This window comes from Loxodonta africana, chromosome 10 (assembly GCF_030014295.1).
Source record: "Loxodonta africana isolate mLoxAfr1 chromosome 10, mLoxAfr1.hap2, whole genome shotgun sequence".
Taxonomy (NCBI): Eukaryota; Metazoa; Chordata; class Mammalia; order Proboscidea; family Elephantidae; genus Loxodonta; species Loxodonta africana.
In genome coordinates, this window is record NC_087351.1 from 64072735 (window position 1) to 64094677 (window position 21943).

The following is a 21943-nucleotide window of genomic DNA, read 5'->3' on the forward strand; positions in this document are numbered from 1 at the left end:
GAAACATTTCTTCTACACTGTGCCATGACATCATAAGGCCTTGGTGCCAATGTGATTATGAACAGAAACATATGGGAACAGTGCTAGGTCATATTGACAAGATGACCCAGAATAGATTTTAATAAATTTTTTAAAAGTATTTAAATGAAAGCATAAAATTAAAACATCTTATGAAACTCGTTACTTTTTGGGGATATGTGTGGGGGTCCAAGTTTGAGAAATTTGCAGTAAAGATTGCCACAAAATAGACCTTGTCTAGCTATGAGTCCTAGGGCCCACATCAAATGCTTTGCTGATGTTTACATTAAACAGAGTTTACTTTCTTTAAAAGGAGCATTACTTTAATTTGTTTATCCACTGTGACATGTTACTAGATTCCCCGTTCTGTTTTTAGATGTTTGCAGTTGACTTTTCGGGAAGTCTTTTTTCAGCTGTATTTTTCCCGGAAAAAAAAATTGAATTGATGTACTGATAACTCCTAATTTCTTTCTCTATTCCATATCTTGAAAATATCAATTACCTTGTTCCTATTCAAATCATTAAGCACGAGTATTTCCCAAATCAATAAATCATATATCATAAATCAATTTTTAGAGTTGAAGATCCTTTTTCTTTTTTAGCTTAGTTTCCTCCCATCTACCCTATCACCTCACTGCTGATTGACATTTCAAACTTGAGCAACCTTATTTGGAAAGACAAAGAGCAGCTGTGGTTTGCAAAAAAATATTTTACTTGTAAACTCATTTTAATTGATAAATAATAAATTACTAATTTTCTCAGTTTTGCTGTACCTATTATGTCTTATGTGCTTATATTCAGTGAGAAGCACATTAATTTTTTTCAAATTCCAAATTTGTAATGACTTTAGTTCATTTACAATTAGTGTACTGCTGGTATATTTGGATTGATATCTATAATCTCACTGCTTTTTTTATTGAACCATCTGTTTTACATTTTTTTCCTTCTCCTTTTTGCTCTCTTTTGAATTGCTAAATATTTCGTTATTGCATTTTCTTCTTTATTAGTTATATATTCCTTTACTATTATTTAGTGTTTAGAGATTATTGCATGCATTCTTGACTTACTGTATAATATATATTAATCCTTTTAGACTTCATAAAAAATTCTAGAATCTTAAAACACTTTAATAACTCCATTTATCCCTTTCACCTTTTTTGTCATTGCTGTAATTCATTTTAGTTTTACATACATTTAAGCTACACAAGATATTACTCAAATAAAAACCCGGATAAGAAATGAAATGGGGGACATTACAACAGACACAATTGAAATAAAAAGGATCATAACACAATACTATGAAAAGCTATACTCCAAAAACTTTAAAAACCTAGAGGAAATGGACAAATTTCTAGAAACACACTACCTACCTATACCAACACAAACTGAAGTAGAAAACCTGAACAAACCCATAACAAGAGAAGGGGTTAAAAGGTAATTTAAAAAAAAAAAAAGAAAACCTCCCAACAACAACAAAAAAAACCCTGGCTCAGATAACTTCACTGAAGAATTCTGCCAAACATTCAGAGAAAGGCTTGCACCAGTACTACTCAAACTATTTCAGAATATAGAAAAGGAAGGAATACTTCTGAATTCATTCCTTGAAGTCAGCATACAAACCCTGATACCAAAACCAGGCAATGATACCACAAAAAAAGAAAAACCGCAGACCAATATCTCTCACGAATATAGATGCAAAAATTCTTAACAAAATTCTAGCCAATATAATTCAGCATTATATTAAAAAAAATACACCCCAACCAAGTGGGATTCATATCAGGTTTGCAAGGATGGTTCACCATTAGAAAATTAATCAATATAATCCACCATATAAATAAAACAAAAGAATCAAGTGATCATCTAGTCCAACACTCATTCCTGATAAAACTCTCAAAAAAATAGGTATAGAAGAGAAATCCCTCAACATAATAAATGGCATCTATACGAAACCAACAGCCAACATCATTCTTAACAGAGAGAGGCTGAAAATACTCCCCCTGAGAACAGGAATAAGATAAGGATGCCCTTTATCACCACTTGTACTTAATATTGTGCTGGAAGTCCTAGCTAGAGCAATAATGCATGAAAAAGAAATAAACGGCATCCAAACTGGTAAGGAAGAAGTAAAGCTGAGCATATTTGTGGATGATATGATACTATACATAGGGAATGCAAAAGACTCCACAGGAAAACTACTGGAATTAATAGAAAGATTCAGCAGAGTAGCAGGACACAAGATCAACATATAAAAATCAGTTGGATTCCTATTCATTAACGAAGAGAACAACCAAAAAGAAACCAGAAAGCAATACCATTTATAATAGCCCCCCCGCCAAAATAAAATACTTGGGAATAAATCTAACCAGGGATATAAAAGACTTATACAAAGAAAATTACAAAGCACTACTGCAAGAAACCAAAAGAGACCTACATATATGGAAAAACATACCATGCTCATGGATAGAGAGACTCAACATCAAGAAAATGTCAATCCATCCAAACCAGTCTATAGATACAATGCAATCCCAGTCCAAATACCAACAGCATTCTTTAACAAGATGAAAAAACTAGTGATTATATGGAAAGGAAAGAGGCCCTGGATAAGTAGAGCACTATTGAAGATGAAGAATAAAGTAGGATGACTCACAATATCGGACCTCAGAACCTACTATACAGCCATGGTAGTCAAAACAGCCTGATATGGGTACAACAACAGATACATTGGCGAATGGAAGAGAATCGAGAACCCAGACGTAAATCCATCCATCTATGATCAACTGGGAAACCCTAGTGATGTAGTGGTTAATAGCTTAGCTGATAACCAAAAGGTCAGCAGTTTGAATCCACCAGAAGCTTCTTGGAAACCCTATGGGGCAGTTCTACTCTGTCCTATAGGGTTACTATAAGTTGGAATCTACTCGATGGCAGTGGGGTTGGGTTATGGTTAGCTGATTTTCAACAAAGGCCCAAAGTCCATTAAATGGGGAAAAGACAGTCTTTTTAAGAAATGGTGCTAGCAAAACTGGATGTGCATCTGTAAAAAAAGAAACAGTATCCATACCTCACACCATACACAAAACCTAACTGAAAATGGATCAAAGACCAAAATACAAAATGAAAAATTATAAAGATCATAGAAGAAAAAATAGTGTCAATGCTACAGGTCTTAATACATGGCATAAAAAGGACAGAAATCATAACTAACAATACACAAACACCAGAACATAAGCTAGATAACTGAGATCTTCTAAAAATTAAATACTTATCCTCATCAAAAGACTTCACCAAAAGAGTAAAAAGGGAATCTACAGACCATGAAAAAAAAAATTTGCTATGACAAATCCAACAAAGGTCTAATCTCTAAAATCTATAGAAAAATCCAACACCACTACAACAAAAAGACAAATAATCCAACTAAAAAATTGGCAAAGGATATGAACAGACATTTCATCAAAGAAGATATTCAAGTGGCTAACTGACACATGAAAATATGCTCGAGATACTAACCATTAAAAAAAAACCATTAGAGAAATGCAAATCAAAACTACAAAGAGATATCATCTCACCCTGACATTACTGACACTCACACACACACACACACACAAAAAAAAAAAAAACAGAAAATAACAAATGTTGGAGAGGCTTCAGGGAAATTTGAACTCTTATGCACTGCTGCTGTGAATGCAAAATGGTACAACCACTTTGGAAAATGATATGGCCTATGATCCAGCAATCCCATCCTAGGAACATATCTTAGAGAAATAAGAGCCATCACATGAATATACATATGCACACCCATGTTCACTGCAACATTGCTCACAATAGCAAAAAGATGGGAACAACCTAAGTGCCCATCAACAGATGAACGGACAAACTATGGTACATAAACACAATGGAATACTACACAACAATAAACCACAATGATGAATCTGCAAAGCATCTCACAACATGAATGAGTCATGGAGGACATTAAGCTGAATGAAATAAATCAATCACAAAAGGACAAATATTGTATGAGGCCACTACTGTAAAAACTCATGAAAAGGTTTACACACAAAAAAGAAATGATCTTTGGTGGCTACGAGGGAGGGGAGGGTGGGGAATAAAAACAGTAAATAGACAATAGATAAGTGGTAACTTTGGTGAAGGGAAAGACAGTACACAATACTGGGGAAGCCAGCATAACTTGTCCAAGGCAAGATTACAGAAGCTCCACAGACACATCCAAACTCCGTGAGGGACCAAATTACCAAGCTGAAGGCTGGGGACCATGGTCTCAGAGGACATCTAGCTCAACTGGCATAATATAGTTTATAAAGAAAAAGTTCTATATCATTCTTTGGTGAGTAGCATTTGGGGTCTTAAAAGCTTGCAAGCTTTTGTTGGCAGAAAACTTCCCTGATATTGTGAAAGACAAGAAGATATCTATCCAAGAAGCTCATCAAACCTCACCAGGGTAGATCCCGAAAGAAAGTCACCAAGACACATTACAATCAAACTTGCCAAAACCAAAGATAAAGAGAGGATTTTAAGAGTGGCTAGGGATAAACGAAAAGTCATCTACAAAGGAGAGTCAGTAAGACTAAGCTCCGTCTACTCAGCAGAAACCGTGCAGGCAAAGGGATGAAACATATAAAGCCTTGAAGAAAAATAATTGCCAGCCAAGAATTATATATCCAGCAAAACTGTCTCAAATATAGTGGCAAAATTAAGTAATTTCCAGATAAACAGAGGTTAAGAGAATTTGTAAAAATCAAACCAAAAGTACAAGAAATACTAAAGGGAGTCCTCCAGTTAGAAAATCAATAACATCAGATAACAACCTAAGACTAGAACACAGGACAAAACAACCAAATATCAACCCAGGTAGGGAGGTCACAAAAATAAATCAAAGCTAAAACACTGGAAATAGGGAAACAAAGATGTCAATATGTAAAAGATGCCTGCATTAAAACAAAAAAGGGGGATTAATAGTGCAGTCATAAAACTTTCATATGGAGAAGACAAGGCGATATCAAGAAATAAAAGACTAGTTGAAACGTAGAAAAATAGAGGTAAATATTAAGGTAACCACAAAGGAAACTAACAATCCTACAGATCAAAATAAAAAACAAGAAAAACATACTCAGCAGATACAAAATCAACAATGAAAAGAAAATACATAAAGAAAAACGTCAGCACAGAAAACTAAGTGGGACAAAGAAACTATCAACAACACACACACGAAATATACATACATCAAAACAACAGCATGAAACTCATACCTACCAATAATTAAGCTGAATATAAATGGATTAAATGCACCAATAAAGAGACAGAGAGTGGCAGAATGGATTAAAAAACATGATCTGTCTATATGTTGCCTACAAGAGACACACCTTAGACTTAAAGACACAAACAAACTAAAGCTCAAAGGATGGGGAAAAAATGTATCAAGCAAAAAACAATCAAAAAAGAGCAGAAGGGGTGATACTAATCTCTGACAAAATTTTTAGACTTTAAAGCAAAATCCACCACAAAGGATAAGGAAGGACTATATAATGATTAAAGGGTCAACATACCAGGAGGACGTAACCATAATAAATATTTATGCCCCCAATGACAGGGCTCCAAAATAAATTAAAAAAAAAACCCTAACAGCATTGAAAAGAGAAATCGACAGCTCCACAATAATAGTAGGAGACTTCGACACACACTTTCAGTGAAAGACAGAACATCCAGAAAGAAGCTCAATAAAGACAGATGATCTAAATATCACAGTCAACCCACTTGATCTCATAGACATAAATAGAACAATCCACCCAACAGCACCCAAGTATACTTTCTTTTCCAACACACATGGAACATTCTCCAAAATAGACCACAGAGTAGGCCACAAAGCAAGCCTTAACAGAATCCAAAACATTGAAATATTACAAAGCATCTTCTCTGACCGTAAGGCCATAAAAGTGGAAATCAATAACAGAAAAATCAGGGAAAAGAAATCAAACATTTGGAAACTGAACAATATCCTGCTCCTTAGAGGCAAGGATGGCGAGAGTGCATCTTACATCCTTTGGACATGTTGTCAGGAGGAATTAGTCCCTGGAGAAGGACATCATGCTTGGCAGAGAACAGGGTCAGCGGCAAAGAGGAAGACCCTCAACGAGGTGGATTGACACAGTGGCTGCAACAATGAGCTCAAGCATAACAACGATTGTAAGGATGGCGCGAGACCAGGCAGTGTTTCGTTCTGTTGTGCATAGGGTCGCTATGAATCAGAATCGACTCGACGGCACCTAACAACAACAACATCGTGTTGTTCCTGGCAGTGTGTGCTGGAATATGGAGGTACAAAGTTGAATAAGACACAGCTCCTGTCCTTGAGAAAGCCACACCCTATTATGGATTGATTTGAGTCCCCAAAAACCATGTATCAACTTGGCTAGGCCATGATTCCCAGTGTTGTGTGGTTGTCCTCCATTTTGTGATCTGATGTATTTATCCTATGTGTTGTCAATCCTAACCTCTAGGACATTAATGAGGCAGGATTAGAGGTAGTTATGTTAATGAGAGAGGACACATCTACAGGATGAAGTTATGTCTTGGATCAATCTCTTTTGAGATGTAAAAGAGAGAAGCAAGCAGAGAGAAGAGGGACCTCCTACCACCAACAAAACAGAGCCAGGAGCAGAGCTCCTCTTTGGGGCCCAGAGTCCCCATGCTGAGAAGCTCCTAGACCAGGAGAAGATTGATGAAAAGGATCTTCCCCCAGAGCCTACAGAGAGAGTAAACCTTCCCCTGGAGCTGGCACCCTGAATTCGGGCTTCTAGCCTCCTAAGCTGTGAGAGAATAAACCTGTTTGTTAACGTCATCCACTTGTGATATTTCTATTACAGCAGCACTGTATAACTATGACATACCCCAACATGCAAACAAACAACACTCTCTTGCCCAAAAGAGTGTATAACTTAGTTTGGGGGATAAGAATGGGGAACTTCTGGGAAGAATCTGAAGAAGAATGTTGAATGATCAGTGAGGTGAAATAAAAATCAAAGACTAAGTAGAGGAAAGCAAGGTCAAAAACAGCTACGAATAATTAAAAAAAAAAAAAAAAGTCTCTCCACCTTATCATTCTCCAAAGGAGAGGTTTGAGGAATCCAAAAGATGTGAATGGCATTCTAGACTAAATACCTCTTTAAAAACAACCCCAAAGTTTGATAGAAGGGCCAGCTGTGGGTCCCTGACACGGTTTCCACATGTGATGCTTCAGAGGTTGAAGGGCTTGAACGGGCGCAGTTCAGGAAATCACATGTTTCCTCCTGGCCAATGTAGCTGGGGTTTACCAGGGGTTTCCGGCTGCCTTTCCTGCCTGCTTTGCTCTTGTCCACCCTGCCCTGTTCTCAAGCTTAACTTTGGAGTCTCCTCTCCCTGCTCCTAAGAAATCCTATTTTACAACTTCACTATTCAGCCAAGGAAAGGATAATTTGCTCATGCATCAGGTATTTTTTGAACTCTTACTTGTGCCAGGATGTGTCAGGGTGAGGTGTGTGGGCACTGAAGATCATACAGCAAAGAAGGGAAGGCAAATGTCTTGTCATGTGATTTTTACATGCCTGTACATTTTTATGTCAGCTTTCAGAGTAATGAGGCTGAGAGGCTGAGCTTTTTTTTTTTTCCCCCCAAGATGAAACTTTTAATGAAAATATCTCAGGCCCTAACTATATCATAAAATTATCTCCATTATCTTTAAAGCTGTAGCAGGCTGGTTAGTTGGGTTATAAGACAAATTGTCTGGAAAAATATGTATGGGATGTGAGGAGATGATTTTGAACATGAAAGTATGTTTTGATATTGTAAATGTAAAAAGCATATATATGGGCAAGGCCTAGAGATTGACATAGCAAATGAAAATATTCATTTAAACTTGAGGAGGGATTATAGACATTTTTCTCCATGGTTTCTGATATTTTTTATCTATATATATTTTTTTAGTTTAAGCAGAAAACCAGTGTATGCTGATGGCCAGGGAAAAAAAGGAAAAATAATTGTTTTTCCTAGATCACTCCTAACTATAATTCCAAATCTCGTTCATCTCTTCCCTCCTACTGAACTCCTACTTATATCTTGGGCTAGGGGTTGTGAAAAGCAGAGAATGGAGAGAAGGAAAGCTAAAAAAGCAAAGAACATAATTAGCTACCAAAGATGGAGCCCCTTCTGCAGGCCAGATGCTTCACTTTCAGCAGGATGGTGGTGAGGTTTGAGGTCACTGGAGTCACATCGTGTGAATTCAAATCTCAGCTTTGCCCATTGCTAGCTCTGTACCCTTGAGCATTCTTCTAACCTTTCTAACCCTCAATTTTCTCATCTGTAAAAATGGAGAAGACAATTAGACCAAGACAGGGGCAGATTATCCAATAAGCAAGGTAAGCATGGGTTTTCTTGTGCTTACTTGCTAATCTGTAGTGAACAATTATACATTTTTTTCACCACGTCAAAGATTATGCTTCTAGGTGTGGCTCTCATCTGTCTCTCTCCCAGCCCCATAGCATCTTCCTGTAGAACCAAAGCATCTTTTCAAATTTACAATCCTTGACAGAGGCAGATGACTCAGTAAGCAAGGTAAGCACAGGCCTACTTGTGCTTACTTATTTACTGTAGAGAACATTTCACATTGGGTTTCATTTTGATATGGTGTAGTTAAACTCATGTAAAATTGTTCACTACGTATTAGTAAGTAAGCACGAGTAAGCCCATGTTTACACTGCTTATTGGATAATCCTCCCCTCCTTGGGCACCCTATATGCTGCTCCTGGAAGGGTTATGGAGGTAGAGGCAGCTGTAGCAGGAAAATAAGGGTGCAAAGAATTGATGTCAGTGTGCTTCAGGAAAACACCCTGTGTGATGCCTCAGAGGAAGGATTCTTAAGCTAGAGTCCATTAGCCCTCCTCTGGGTACCAATGGGGACTTCAAGACACTGTGAATAGCCTATAATCAATGTAATGTCTGTGTGTATGTGTGTGTGTCTGTCTGTCTGGGAAGGGGACCTTAGCTTGCATCAAACTCTCGTGTCTTTTGATTATAGAACCTGCTCCACCTACCACTACTTAAAGTGGGGCTCTTCTAAACCAATCATTGATCATTAGCGGATAGAGCTGGGGATGAGAGACAAAAGGTGGAAGACCAGGAAATTAACCCTATGGAAGGCCTTCTATTAACTGAGTCAATATATGTGAAAGTCTTAGAGTGTGCACAGCATATGCAAGGGCTCATAAATGTTAAACCAAAAAAACCAAACCCAGTGCCATGGAGTCGATTCTGACTCATAGCGACCCTATAGGAAAGAGTAGAACTGCCCCATAGAGTTTCCAAGAAGCACCTGGCAGATTTGAACTGCCGACCTTTTGGTTAGCAGCCATAGCACTTAACCACTACGCCACCAGGGTTTCCTCACAAATGTTAGCTCTTATTATTATTATTCTATATCAAGTACTTTATGAGTTCTCAACTCACAACAACTCACAACAACCCTGTGAGGGTCAGCATAAATCCTATATCCTATTTACGAGAAAACTGAAACTCAGAGAAACTGAGTAACTAGCCTAAGGTCACATAGCTAATGGTGACATTCAGAACAATCTAATTCCAAAGCTTGGACTCTTCCTCTCCGCATTACGGTCTGAATTATGGCCAGGTTTTCAGTCTGAAGGCTTCTCTGGCTACCCTTAAGGCCTTCACATCAAAAGCCTCAGGGCTCTGCTGTCTCCCTGAGTCTGTGCATCAGAACAGGCATGGAGCCTAAAAATGAACTTCTTCAAGCCGAATCATAATCTACTTGCTCACATAACATGGCCCCAGTCATCCCACTCAAATTCCACACCACACACAAAGCCAGTTGCTCTCCCAGGGTGTTAAATATTAATTAAAAAATAAACAGAATTTATCATAATTAACTCTCTTGCCTTTATGATGAGGCCAAGTTAAAGAAATGGCTCATAGCAGTCACGGACCAGAGGGCTGAGAAAGATCTAAACCAAGTCTATTCTTTTCTGGTTTCAAAATCCCTGCTAAAAACATCAGTTTAGTAATTAAACATCAGCTACTAAGACAGCCTTCCACCATGTGAGAATCATGACAATTGTATTGTACTTACTATACACCTCTCTTAGTACAGGTTAAGACCAAGAGTTCCACCAATGACCAAGAAGCAGTCATTCAAACAGAATAAGGGGAAAATGCATGGTTTAAAGTCAAGAAAGGTGTACATCAGGGTTATATCCTTTCATCACACTTATTCAATCTGTATGCTGAGCAAATAATCCAAAAAGTTGACTATATGAAAAAGAACAGGGCATCAGGATTGGAGGGAGACTCATTAACAATCTATGATACGCAGATGACACAACCTTGCTTACTGAAAATGAAGAGGACTTGAAGCACTTATTGATGAAGATCAAAGACTTCGGTATGGATTACACCTCAACATAAAGAAAACAAAAATCCTCACAACTGGACCAATAAGCAACATCATGATAAACAGAGAAAAGATTGAAGCTGTCAGGGATTTCATTTTACTTGGGTCTACAATCAAGTTTATAGAAGCAGCAATCAAGAAATCAAAAGACAGATTGCACTGGGCAAATCTGCTGCAAAAGATCTCTTTAAAGTGTTAAAAAGCAAAGATGTTACTTTAAGGATGAAGGTGCACCTGACCCAAGCCATGGTGTTTTCAATAGCCTCATATGCATGTGAGAGCGGGACAATGAATAAAGAAGGCTGAAGAAGAACTGATGCCTTTGAATTATGGTGTTGGCAAAGAATATTGAATATACCATGGACTGCTGGAAGAACAAACGAATCTGTCTTGGAAAAAGTACAGCCAGAATGCTCCTTTCAAGAGAAGATGGCTGAGACTACATCTTACGTACTTTGGACGCATTATCAGGAGGGACCAGCCCCTGCCCGACATCGTGCTTGGTAATGTAGAGGGTGAGAGAAAAAGAGGAAGACCCTCAACAAGATAGGTTGACACAGTCGCTGCAACAATGGGCTCAAATAGCAAGAATTGTGAGGATGGCACAGGAATAGGAAGTGTTTCTGTTCTGCTGTACATAGGTCGCTGTGAGTCGGAATCTATTCCACAGCACCTAACAACAGCAACATGTGCCTGTGCTTTATACGTGTTCTGTCTGCCTCAAAAGAGCCAAGCAGGCTGGATAGATGTTACTGCTTGAGCAGTTAAGCAAGTCTCTCAGGGTCACACAGGCAATGAGTAACAGAATAGGTACTGGAATCCAGGTCTTTTTGATGACGAAATCAGTATTCTTAACCATCTCTCTCCCACATACCACTGTGGTACCCAGGGCCAACTCCACCCCTTGGTCTTTCCTGGAACTACTTCCCTGAAATCTGGCCAACCTCTTGGGAGGAGTCAGGGACGCAGAACAAGTCCAGTTCTGCCACTAGCTCTGTCACCTTGGGCAGATCATAACCTTCCAAAGCCTTGGTTTCCTCACCTATGCAATGGAGAATGTTGCTCATGCACCACGGTGCACGGATCTATAAGGAATTAGAGTTAAGGATTAAAAAAAAAGGATTAAGTGCTGGCCAATGTTAGTTACTTTTATCCGTCCTTAACCCACTAATGCAAGAAAACTAGACGGTAGCCCTTTCTCAGCCTCCCCTCTGCTCTCACCCTCCGAGTTGCTGGCCACCATCAGAGTTCCAACAAGACCACCCCTTCTGTCTCCCTCCTGCCTAGTGGCTACTGCTTAATTTCCGCTTTATTTCAGTAGTTCTTGCCTTGAAGGAACACCTGGCCTTGGGTACTCAGAATCTCCTTGAGGTCCTTCCCTGCTTCCGACTCTGGGTACGAAGGTCTCTCCTTAGGACGCAGGGGATCAGCGCCCAGCTCTTTGCTCCGCTGCTCGGGCTGGGCTCTGCAATCTCCAACCCGAGGTACACAGCGGGACTGCGCCCCGCCCCTCGGGGAGGGGTGTGACCCAAGAGTTTGGATAACAGGCGCCTGCTGTGGGGAACACCCCGCCGCCCGCGCAGCTTCCGCGGCGCAGCCTTTCAGCCAGAGCTGCGGCCCGAGCGGCTGGGGGCTCCTCCGCACCCGGGCGTCTGAGCCCTCGTCCTCCCGCAGCCTTCTCCCCGGCTCGCTGCGCGCGCCCGCCATGAGGCCGCTGCTCTACCGCTGCCACAACATTACATCAGTGGAGAGGGGTAACTCAGCGACTATCGGTGGGGTGCTCTTTAGCGCGGGTCTCGTGGGCAACCTGCTGGCCCTGGGGCTCCTGGCGCGCTCGGGGCTGGGGTTCAGTCTGCCGCGCTCGCCACCCTCGGTCTTCTTCGTGCTGGTGTGTGGTCTGACGGTTACGGACTTGCTGGGCAAGTGCCTCGTGAGCCCTGTGGTGTTGGCCGCCTACGCGCAGAACCGGAGTCTGAAGGGGCTGTTGCCCGCGTCGGACACCTCACTGTGTCAAGCCTTTGCCTTCTTCATGTCCTTCTTTGGCCTTGCCTCGACGTTGCAGCTCCTAGCCATGGCGCTGGATTGCTGGCTATCTCTGGGGCACCCCTTCTTCTACCGACGGCACATCACCCTGCGCCGGGGCGCACTGGTGGCGCCCGTCGTGGGTGCCTTCTGCCTGGTTTTCTGCTCCCTGCCCTTTGTGGGCTTCGGGGAGTTCGTGCAGTACTGCCCCGGCACCTGGTGCTTTATTCAGATGGTCCACGAGGACGGTTCGTTGTCGGTGCTGGGCTACTCGGTGCTCTACGCCAGCCTCATGGCGCTGCTGGTCTTAGCCACCGTGCTGTGCAACCTGGGCGCCATGCGCAACCTCTACTTGATGCACCAGAGGCTGCGGCGGAGCCCGCGCTCAGGCACCAGGGGCCGCGTGGAGCCGGGCGCCGGCGAGAGGGAGGCGTCCCCACAGCCCCTGGAGGAGCTGGATCACCTCCTGCTGCTGGCCGTCATGACCGTGCTCTTCTCCATGTGCTCCCTGCCTTTAATTGTGAGTCCCTCGGCGCCGAAGCACCGGGAGTTGCGGGGTGGGGGTCTCCGGCTGCCGGTGCCTGGCGGGAAGGATGGAGTCTGTTTAGACGTGGCGCAAGAAGAGCTGCGCGGCGGGCAGGGATTGTTGCTGCGCTCTGCAGATCAGTTTCCTCCACAACCCATTCATTGAGCGAGTAGAGAAAAAGTCAGAGAAAGGAAAGGAAAGACGGAGACCGAGAATGTCCCCTTAGCCCAGCAGAAACCCCCTCCTGTCTCCTTCCTTCCGGGTAGACCTGAGTCATTTTAGCGCCCCCAAACTTTGAGGAGCACAGCTTGGTTCCTCCAGGGCAGTACGGATCCTCTTATTCTTCCCGTTGACTGGGGTAGTGTTCAATTTCTTGAACCGTTAAAACTGTGATCGTAGTGGTATCAAAAATAGGCGAATGGCAAATGGGGGTTCTCCTCCCGGGTGTTGAATGGAAACGGGATAGAAGAAAGTTTAATCCTGCCGGATTTGCAGAGGTGAGTGAGGTTTAGTTTTGGAAAACCTCTTGCGTAAACTTTGAGAAGCGGCTGCTGCTGTTTGTGGTGTTGCGGCTGCCGGGATGGTGGCGGTAGAGGCTGAGAGACTGTTTTGACAGGCAACAGTGAGACTATGTTTTAGCCAGCGGTGACCTTGTGGTAACCTGTCTTGACAGGTTTTGTTCCTGTCTTGCAAGTGAGGCGACATGAAAGCCATTATCTCCAGTTTCAATTTACTAATCGGGGGGCGGGGTTGAGGTTGAGTTACCTCGTAATTTTGAAGGTATTCGCTCCTGGGGTCACTGTCAAGACAGCTAGGAGTGGCTGAGGCTTGAGAAAACCCTTTCGGTATTGCTCCCCTACAGTCCCCTCCCTCCCCCCAGTGTACCTGTTCAGCAAGAACAACATTGAAATGCGTTGAGACTCCAACGTCTTTTGGAGTCTCAAGACTTTCGTGACTGGGAAAATTTCTTATAGCGGTGTAGCAATTTGGGATGCTACTTTCAGTGCTGCTTGAAGGTGAAATATAATGTGATTTTTTTCCATAAAGAGAGGCTTTAACATGTGGGGGAAGAGTTGCCTGTAGCACCCTCATACAGGGTTAAGATCCAAACTCCCCCAAATAAAGAGCTAAATATAGATTAAGAAAAAAAAAAAAAAACACAAACCCTGCCATCCCGCCTCTTCTGACTCAGAGCGACCCACTGCTATATGTCTATATCTATATTTCATAGCCATGGGGTCACTATGAAACATATATATAAACATAGACATATAGCAGTGGTTGTCAAGCTTTACCATGCTCAGAATCATCGGAAGGGTTTTTAAAAACACAGATGACTAGGCCCCACCTCCTAGAGTTCTAATTCAGTTTTTTGTTTTGTTTTGTTTGCATTCTTAACAAGTTCCCAGGTAATGTTGATGCTGCCGATCCAGGGATCACATTTGGAGAACCACACTCTAAAGCCCTGGAGTTAAGAATTTCCTTTTTACAGATGAACATTTGCAATTAATTTGATGGTGGGGAACACAAACTTTGAGCCTCAATTAAGTGACACGCACACAAAAAATCCATTCTTCTCTTTAGTAGTCCTCTATTACAAAATATTGTACTCAATTATCGTTTTGAATTTCATCATTAAAACATGTGGAAATGTGTTTTCTCTCTTGTTATACAAGTGCATGCCAAATAGTCTCGATTTTGCCTTTTGGCCCCAAGATCAAAGGCATTCCAGTCGAGTCAGTTCCAACTCACAGCGACCGTATAAACTCATAGGGAGCCTACAGAACAGAGTAGAACTGCCCCATAGGGTATTCAGGGAGAGACTGGTGGATTGGAACTGCGGACCTTTTGCTTAGCAGCGGTAGTGCTCTGTAGCTCTTAACCACTGTGCCACCAGGGTTCCACCTCTTAGCTCAGAAAGCCTAAAATATTTTCTACATGGACCTTTAGAGAAAAACTTTTGCTGACTCTTCCTCTAAAATATGAGCCTTACTTACTTGTGTTGGTGGTGGTGTTAGTGCCATGGAGATGGTTCCGAGAAGGAAACACTGCCTGGTCCTATGCCACCTTCACAATTGTTGCTATGTTTGAGTACATGGTGATTACGTACTGAGTTCCGACTCATAGCGACCCTATGTACATGTACTGTAAATATATACACATATACATATGGTGGCGTAGTGGTTAAGCGCTGTGGCTGCTAAACAAAGGGTCGGTAGTTTGAATTCACCAGGTGCTCCTCGGAAACTCTATGGGGCAGTTCTACTCTGTCCTATGGGGTTGCGATGAGTTGGAATCGACTCGATGGCACTGGGTTTGGTTTGGTTTTGGTTTTATACATACACACATGTATGTACATATGTGTATGTATATATGTGTGTGTATATATATGTATCACCTACCCCAGTGCCTGTCCTCATTTATTAGTATCACTATTATTACTAATAATACTTCCATTTATTACCATAACCTGCTAGACACAGAAAATTGATCAAGAAATATGACCTCTTGGGAAGACAGCATTATATTATAGGGCAGTGATTCACAAACTCTTTTGGTCTAGGACCCAAAGATATATATATATAATTATATTACATACAATTATAATACATAATTTATCATATGAGAACTTCAAATAAGAAATTTTAGAAATATTATTGCTGAAAAAGATAACAAAGTGTACTTTATTTCTCATTTTTCCACGTAAGTGCAAGGAAAACTGGAATTTCAAAATAACGATTTATTGAATGATAATAGATTATAGGGAGCCCTGATGGTGCAGTGATTAAGAGCTCGACTGCTAACCAAAAAGCTGATAGTTTGATTCACCATCCGCTCCTTGGAAACCCTATGGGACAATTCTGCTCTGTCCTATAGGGTCACTATGAGTCGAAATCAACTTGACAGCAACGGGTTTGGTTTTCGGTGTTTTTAATGGGTTATAGATACTATGGCAGGTAAAACCTAAGAAAACATTTAAGAACACACTAGAAGTACTGAGAACGGGCAATTAATCTCTGAAACTGCACATATACATGCTCTAAACCTACTACCTTAGAAAGGTCTAGAATGCACAAGCACTTTATCACGTCACGTAGCTTCTGGAAAATTCTCACTTACGAGGAAATGAAAGTGAAAAGGTCAAATAACACCCTAGTGTTCTTATGAAAATAGTTTCGACCTCACAGACACACTGAAAAGGTACTGGGGATCCCCACCCTTAAGAAATCACTCTTTCAGTGCTTGCAAAGATAAGGCTATGTCTAAATGCTTTTGAAGGAAAAAAAGAACTTAAAAAAAAATCTTACCACGGCATAAGTATTGTATTGCATTAAACTCATTAAGCTGGTGAAAAGCTTATTGGATAGTTTTTTTTTTTTAATAACTTTGCTATGTTGGATTAGAATTAGATACTAATTTGATACAGTAGGAAGAAAGTATAGAGAATATGGGACTGAGTATTAGAGGCAGTTTGTAGTATATTCTCTTTTGTGTAAAAATATCTTAACGGAAATTATTTTTACCTTAGAAAACCCAATATATTGGTGGTTGGTGTGTTAGGGATGGATGAGAGAGGGTGTTGGTATATAGTTTAGATTTAAAAGATGAGAGGTTTAAAAGCTGAGTAAAGATACGTACAAGCTTGCATAATAGCATATATCAGACTCTATGGAGTCAGGGAAATGGCAGAGGACATCTGCATGTATAGCAATAACTCGTGTGTATTTGCATTTGGTATGCAGAAAGAATGGGTGGAGATGCTTTTCTATCCTAACGAGGCTGTTACAGGTATGTAAGGGATGGAAGGTAAGAGATGGGCCCAAGCAAAGGGGTGTGAAGTCAATTTAAAGGGCCAGAGCAGAGGATGAGGTCTCGGGTGTTGCGATGGATGGACTAGATAGGAGAGGTCTTCAGCATCAAGAATGCTTTCCCCATCTTACCACATGGATGAATCTGGAGGGCATTATGCTGAGTGAAATAAGTCAATCACAAAAGGACAAATATTGTATGAGAGCACTATTATAAAAACTCAAGAAAAGGCTTATACACAGAAAAAAAACTTTGTTGGTTACTACGGAGGGGAGCGGTGGAGAGGAGAAATCACTAACTAGACTAGATAGCAGTTAAATGTTAACTTTGGTGAAGGGAAAGACAACACACAATATAGGGGAAGTCAGCACAACTTGACCAGTGCAAAGTCATAGAAGCTTCCTAGACATATCCAAACACCTTGAGGGACTGAGTTACTGGGGTCAAGGGCTGGGGACCATAGTCTCAGGGGACATCTAGGTCAATTGGCATAACATAGTTCATAAAGATAATGTTCTATACCCTACTTTGGTGAGTAGCATCTGGGGTCTTAAAAGCTTGGGAGTAGCCATCTAAAATGCGTGTATTAGTCCCATCCCATCTGGAGCAAAGGAGAATGAAGAAAACCAAAGACACAAGGAAAATATTAGTCCAAAGGACTAATGGACCACATGAACCACAGCCTCAATCAGCCTGAGCCCAGAACTAGATGGTGCCCAGCTACCACCAACAACTGCTCTAACAGGCATCACAATAGAGAATTCGGGACAGAGCAGGAGAAAAATGTAGAACAAAATTCAAATTCACAAAAAAAGACAAGACTTACTGGTCTGACAGAGGCTGGAAAGACCCCTGAGACTATGGTCCCAAGACACCCTGTTAACTCAGAACTGAAACTATTCCTGAAGTCTACCTTTCAGCCAAAGATTAAAACAAAGAATAACACACGTGAGGAACGTGCTTCTTAGTTCAATCAAGTATAGAAGACCAAATGGGCAACACCTTCCCAAAAGCGAAGACAAGAAGGCAGGAAGGGGTGGGAAACCTGGATGAACTGACACGGGGAACCTGGGGTATAAAGGGGAGGGGGTGGGGAGTGCTGACACATTGAGGGGATTTCAACCAATGTCACAAAATGATTTGCGTATAAGGTTTTGAATGAGAAACTAATTTGCACTGTAAACTTTCACCTGAAGTATAATAAAATTTCAAAAAAAATTCTGGGTGTAGAAAATACTTATAATACAAATTGAATGATTTAAAAATGCAAATAACCTAATAGTATTCAAAAGAATTGACATAGATAAGTACTGTATAACAATAAAATGCCTTTTAAAAAAATTATACAAGTATACTTCAGTTAGCCAAATAAACGAGTTGTCGTAGAGTCTATTCCAACCCACGGCTTGTCAGAGCAGAAATGTGCTCCATAGAGTTTTCAACATCTGATATTTTGGAAGTTAATCGCTAGGCTTTTCTTGTGAAGTGCTTCTGAGTAGACTTGAACCTCCAACATTTCAGTTAGCAGTCGAGCCTTTTAGCCATTTGCACCACCCGGGGACTCTTTCAGTTACCCAGATCCCAACAGCTGGAATTATATTTGCAGTACTCCACTTTGAGGAGAAAGAGGCAGATGTAAAGATACACTCATGCAAAGGGTTTGCTTTTTTTAAAATTAACCTGAGTGTATAGCCTATGGAAACCCTGGTGGTGTAGTGGTTAAGTGCTACAGCTGCTGACCAAAAGGTCGGCAGTTCAAATCCACCAGGCGCTCCTTGGAAACTCTATGGGGCAGTTCTACTCTGTTCTATAGGGTCGCTATGAGTCGGAATTGACTCAACGGCAACGGGTTTGGTTTTTTTGGTCTTGGTAAAGCCTATTGTCATCCATTTATCCGTTCATCACACATCTGGTACCCACAAGATCCAAGACACTGTAATCCATTGAGGGGATTATAAAATGAGAAAAACATCACATTTGCCCATGTAAGCTATAATACCAAGGTTGTAGGAGGGAATGATTAAGGCCATAGGTGAGTTTAGAAGAGGGTAGGAGTCCATCCTAATTAGCACATTAATAATACTAATTATTGAGTACTTGTATGCTAGAACCTGTTCTCAAGGCTTTAGTCACACCATCGCATTCAAACTTCACGATAACCTTGGAAGGTGGGTACAATGATCCTCACCGTATAGATGAGGAAATGGAAAAACTTGCCTGAAGATACACGGTCAATGAGGGGGATCAAACCCAGATTGCCAGACTCAAGCTAATGTGCTTAGCCAATGCCTCAAAGAGGTTTTGTGAAGGTTGTCATATTTGAAGTGGACCTGGAAGGGAGGTAGGCTTTGAGCATATAATCAGTTTCTACATCTGTAAAAGGGAGAAAATGATACTATCTACTTCACAGAATTTTTAAGAGGATGAAATAAAGTTTTAACGTAAAAAGGTTAGAATAGTGCCTGGAAATAGCAAGTTCTGTATGTGCATTAGCCATTATTATTGCTATTAGTTTCATTAATAATGATGATGGGATGAGGTGGCCAGGTCAGGAAACAGCTGAGTCCAATTTTAAGGCACCTTCCAAAGTGCACTAGATGGGAGTGGCTGAGCCCACTGAAATGCTCACTAGGGAAGAGAGTAAGTAAAAAGTAAGGAAACATTTATGGGAAAACTCATCTTCTCCAGGAGATGTCTGTCAATTGCCCTGAATGGGTCTCCTCTCTGAACTTATCTATATCCCCTCCTACTAATGTTGCTTTTGTGTATTTCCTGTTCCATTAGGGTCCACTTTCTCCCATTATGGATTTAGATGCTCAGCAGGCACTGGGGAATGCAGTGGCATCAAGAACAGGTGGCTGACATTTGTGGAATGGAAAGCAGTGGTGGTAGTGCTGGTCTAGAGACAGTGTTGGCCGAATGGCAGGAAAAGCCGTGAGGTGAGGCAATTTCTAGGACTCTGAGGAGGCCACAAAAATCTCAGGGAAGATAAAGATAATAAGAATTGGTTGGGTACTCTGCCTTGGTTATTTAGTGCTGCTACAACAGAAATATCACAATGGATGGCTTTAACAAACAGAAGTTTATTCTCTCATAGTTTAGGAGGCTAGAAGTACAAATTCAGGGAGCCAGATCTAGGGGAAGGTTTTCTCTCTCTGTCTGTTCTGGGGGAAGGCCCTTGTTAGCAATCTTCCCTTGGTCTAGGAGCTTCTCAGCTCATGGACCCCAGGTACAAAGGGTGCTCCCTTCCTGGTGATATGAAGTCCCTATCTCCCTGCTCACTTCTCTCTCCTTTCATCTCTTGTAAGGTAAAAGGTGGTGTAGGTCGCACACCAGGGAAACTCCTCTTACATTGCATAGGGGCTGTGACCTGAGCAAAGGTGTTGCATCCCACCCTAATCCTCTTTAACATAGTCTACTCTTGCTTCATTAACCCTAGGCAGAGGTTAGAATTTACAACACATAGGAAAATTACATCAGATCACAAAATGGAGGGCAACCACACAGAACTGGGAATCATAGCCTATGCAAGTTGACACATTTTGGGGGGACACAATTCAACCCATAACATTGGGCTTTTATTTTTGTGCCTTTTTTTTTTCCCAGTCTGAAAATGGAATGTCAACCATAGAGAGGTAACAACCCACTTTAAGCATGAGTTGTATATTTATATAAGTAAATTCCACAAGTTTAACAGCTCCTTTTGCAGATCTCCTGATGTCTTTTCATTGTACTATTTTTTGTCTCTTCCAAACTGATTATATGGATTTGTGTCTCCATGTATGTGACATTTCACAAGTATGAAACAAGGCTAGGAAGCAGGCACAGAAAGAAAGGAGCGCTGAAGCTGAAGAGAATCTCCGTATTGATGGAAGCGTGGTGACCTTGTTTATAAAAGATTCAGTGGATCTGATTTTTCCCGTGTCAGTGCCTCCACTGGATGGCCAAGCAGGGACCTAGAAACTCAAGCCCTGCAATGCTCACAGCTCGTAGAACAGCATCCAGGGGCCTAATCAGTCTGGGTCTCCCAGGTGTCTCTCAGCTTCCACTATATTCCTAGGTTTGCCCCTGTCAGCTCCAATGCTTTTAGCTGCTTATACATTTATTAAAAACGACTATTCTGAGCCAAGCTGTCCTGTTGTTACAGAAAGGTAATGTTTCTTAAGTGTTATTGCTGCCATCAACCTTTTGATATTATAATAGGGTTTTTTTTTGTTTTTTTTTTCCCCTCCAAAGCAGATTCGTGCTTACTATGGAGCATTTAAAGCTATCGATGAGAAAAATGGAACCTCTGAAGAAATGGAAGACCTCCGAGCCTTGCGTTTTCTGTCTGTGATTTCAATTGTGGACCCTTGGATTTTCATCATTTTCAGAACATCAGTATTCCGAATGTTTTTTCACAAGATTTTTATAAGACCACTTATGTATAGAAACTGGCACAGCAATTCCTGCAGAACTGGCTTAGAATCCAGTCTGTGACCATGTTTCAAGCTCTCTGGTAAGTTGAAGAATATACCATGTTTTCGGTCAAAGAACCATGATTAAAAAAAACTTACTATTTAAATTCTTGGATGGCAGTGGGTTGTATTTAAATTCTTAGAAGTCATCTCCCATAACAAAAGCATCCAAATGTGTTTTCAAAAATATTTGATATATCTTAACAATGTGTTGCCACCTTAGATTCATGAAGCAGTAGGTGCATTCTTTCATTTTGTGTTAATAGTAACTAAAGTTTCAAATATTGTAAACAATGTTAAAGGTCTTAACGTGATGACATTGTCCCAACACTTGCACTTTACATCCCTATTTTTTAGACTGGTTTTGAGACCTATGGGTCTTTATTTAAATTGAGCAGAAACATCACTGTTTATAATTATGTGATGGGTATTCTTAAAAACCATGATAGTTCTTAACCTTAGTCTTTTCTAGTGAAACCCAATTCAATTATTATTATTATTATTTGGTCATAATTGCCCGTTTAATTCTGTTCTTTGCCAGTTGATCTTAGTCTGAATTCTAGATGCCCTTCAGAAGAGTGAGACGGAGCTAGGACCAGGTCGGGAGCTTGGAGGGGCTTCCTTCATATGGAGTGGCTAAGCAGTAAGCAGATGAAA

General features: G+C 41.0%; 1 protein-coding gene across 2 annotated transcripts; it reads left to right on the plus strand.

The window, feature by feature from the left end:
- Positions 1–12062: 12062 nt before the first annotated feature.
- Positions 12063–21308, plus strand: PTGDR (prostaglandin D2 receptor). Of its 2 annotated transcripts, XM_023546160.2 has the most exons (3): positions 12063–13013; positions 19614–19768; positions 21069–21182. In XM_023546160.2, exons 1-2 carry the CDS (start codon positions 12177–12179, stop codon positions 19689–19691), a joined length of 915 nt encoding a protein of 304 aa, XP_023401928.1. In that variant the 5' UTR covers positions 12063–12176; the 3' UTR covers positions 19692–19768; positions 21069–21182. The 2 variants fall into 2 exon arrangements, with proteins under 2 accessions (XP_023401928.1, XP_023401927.1); XM_023546159.2 differs by lacking the exon at positions 19614–19768 and having other exon boundaries at positions 12070–13013; positions 21069–21308.
- The last annotated feature ends 635 nt before the right edge of the window (positions 21309–21943 follow it).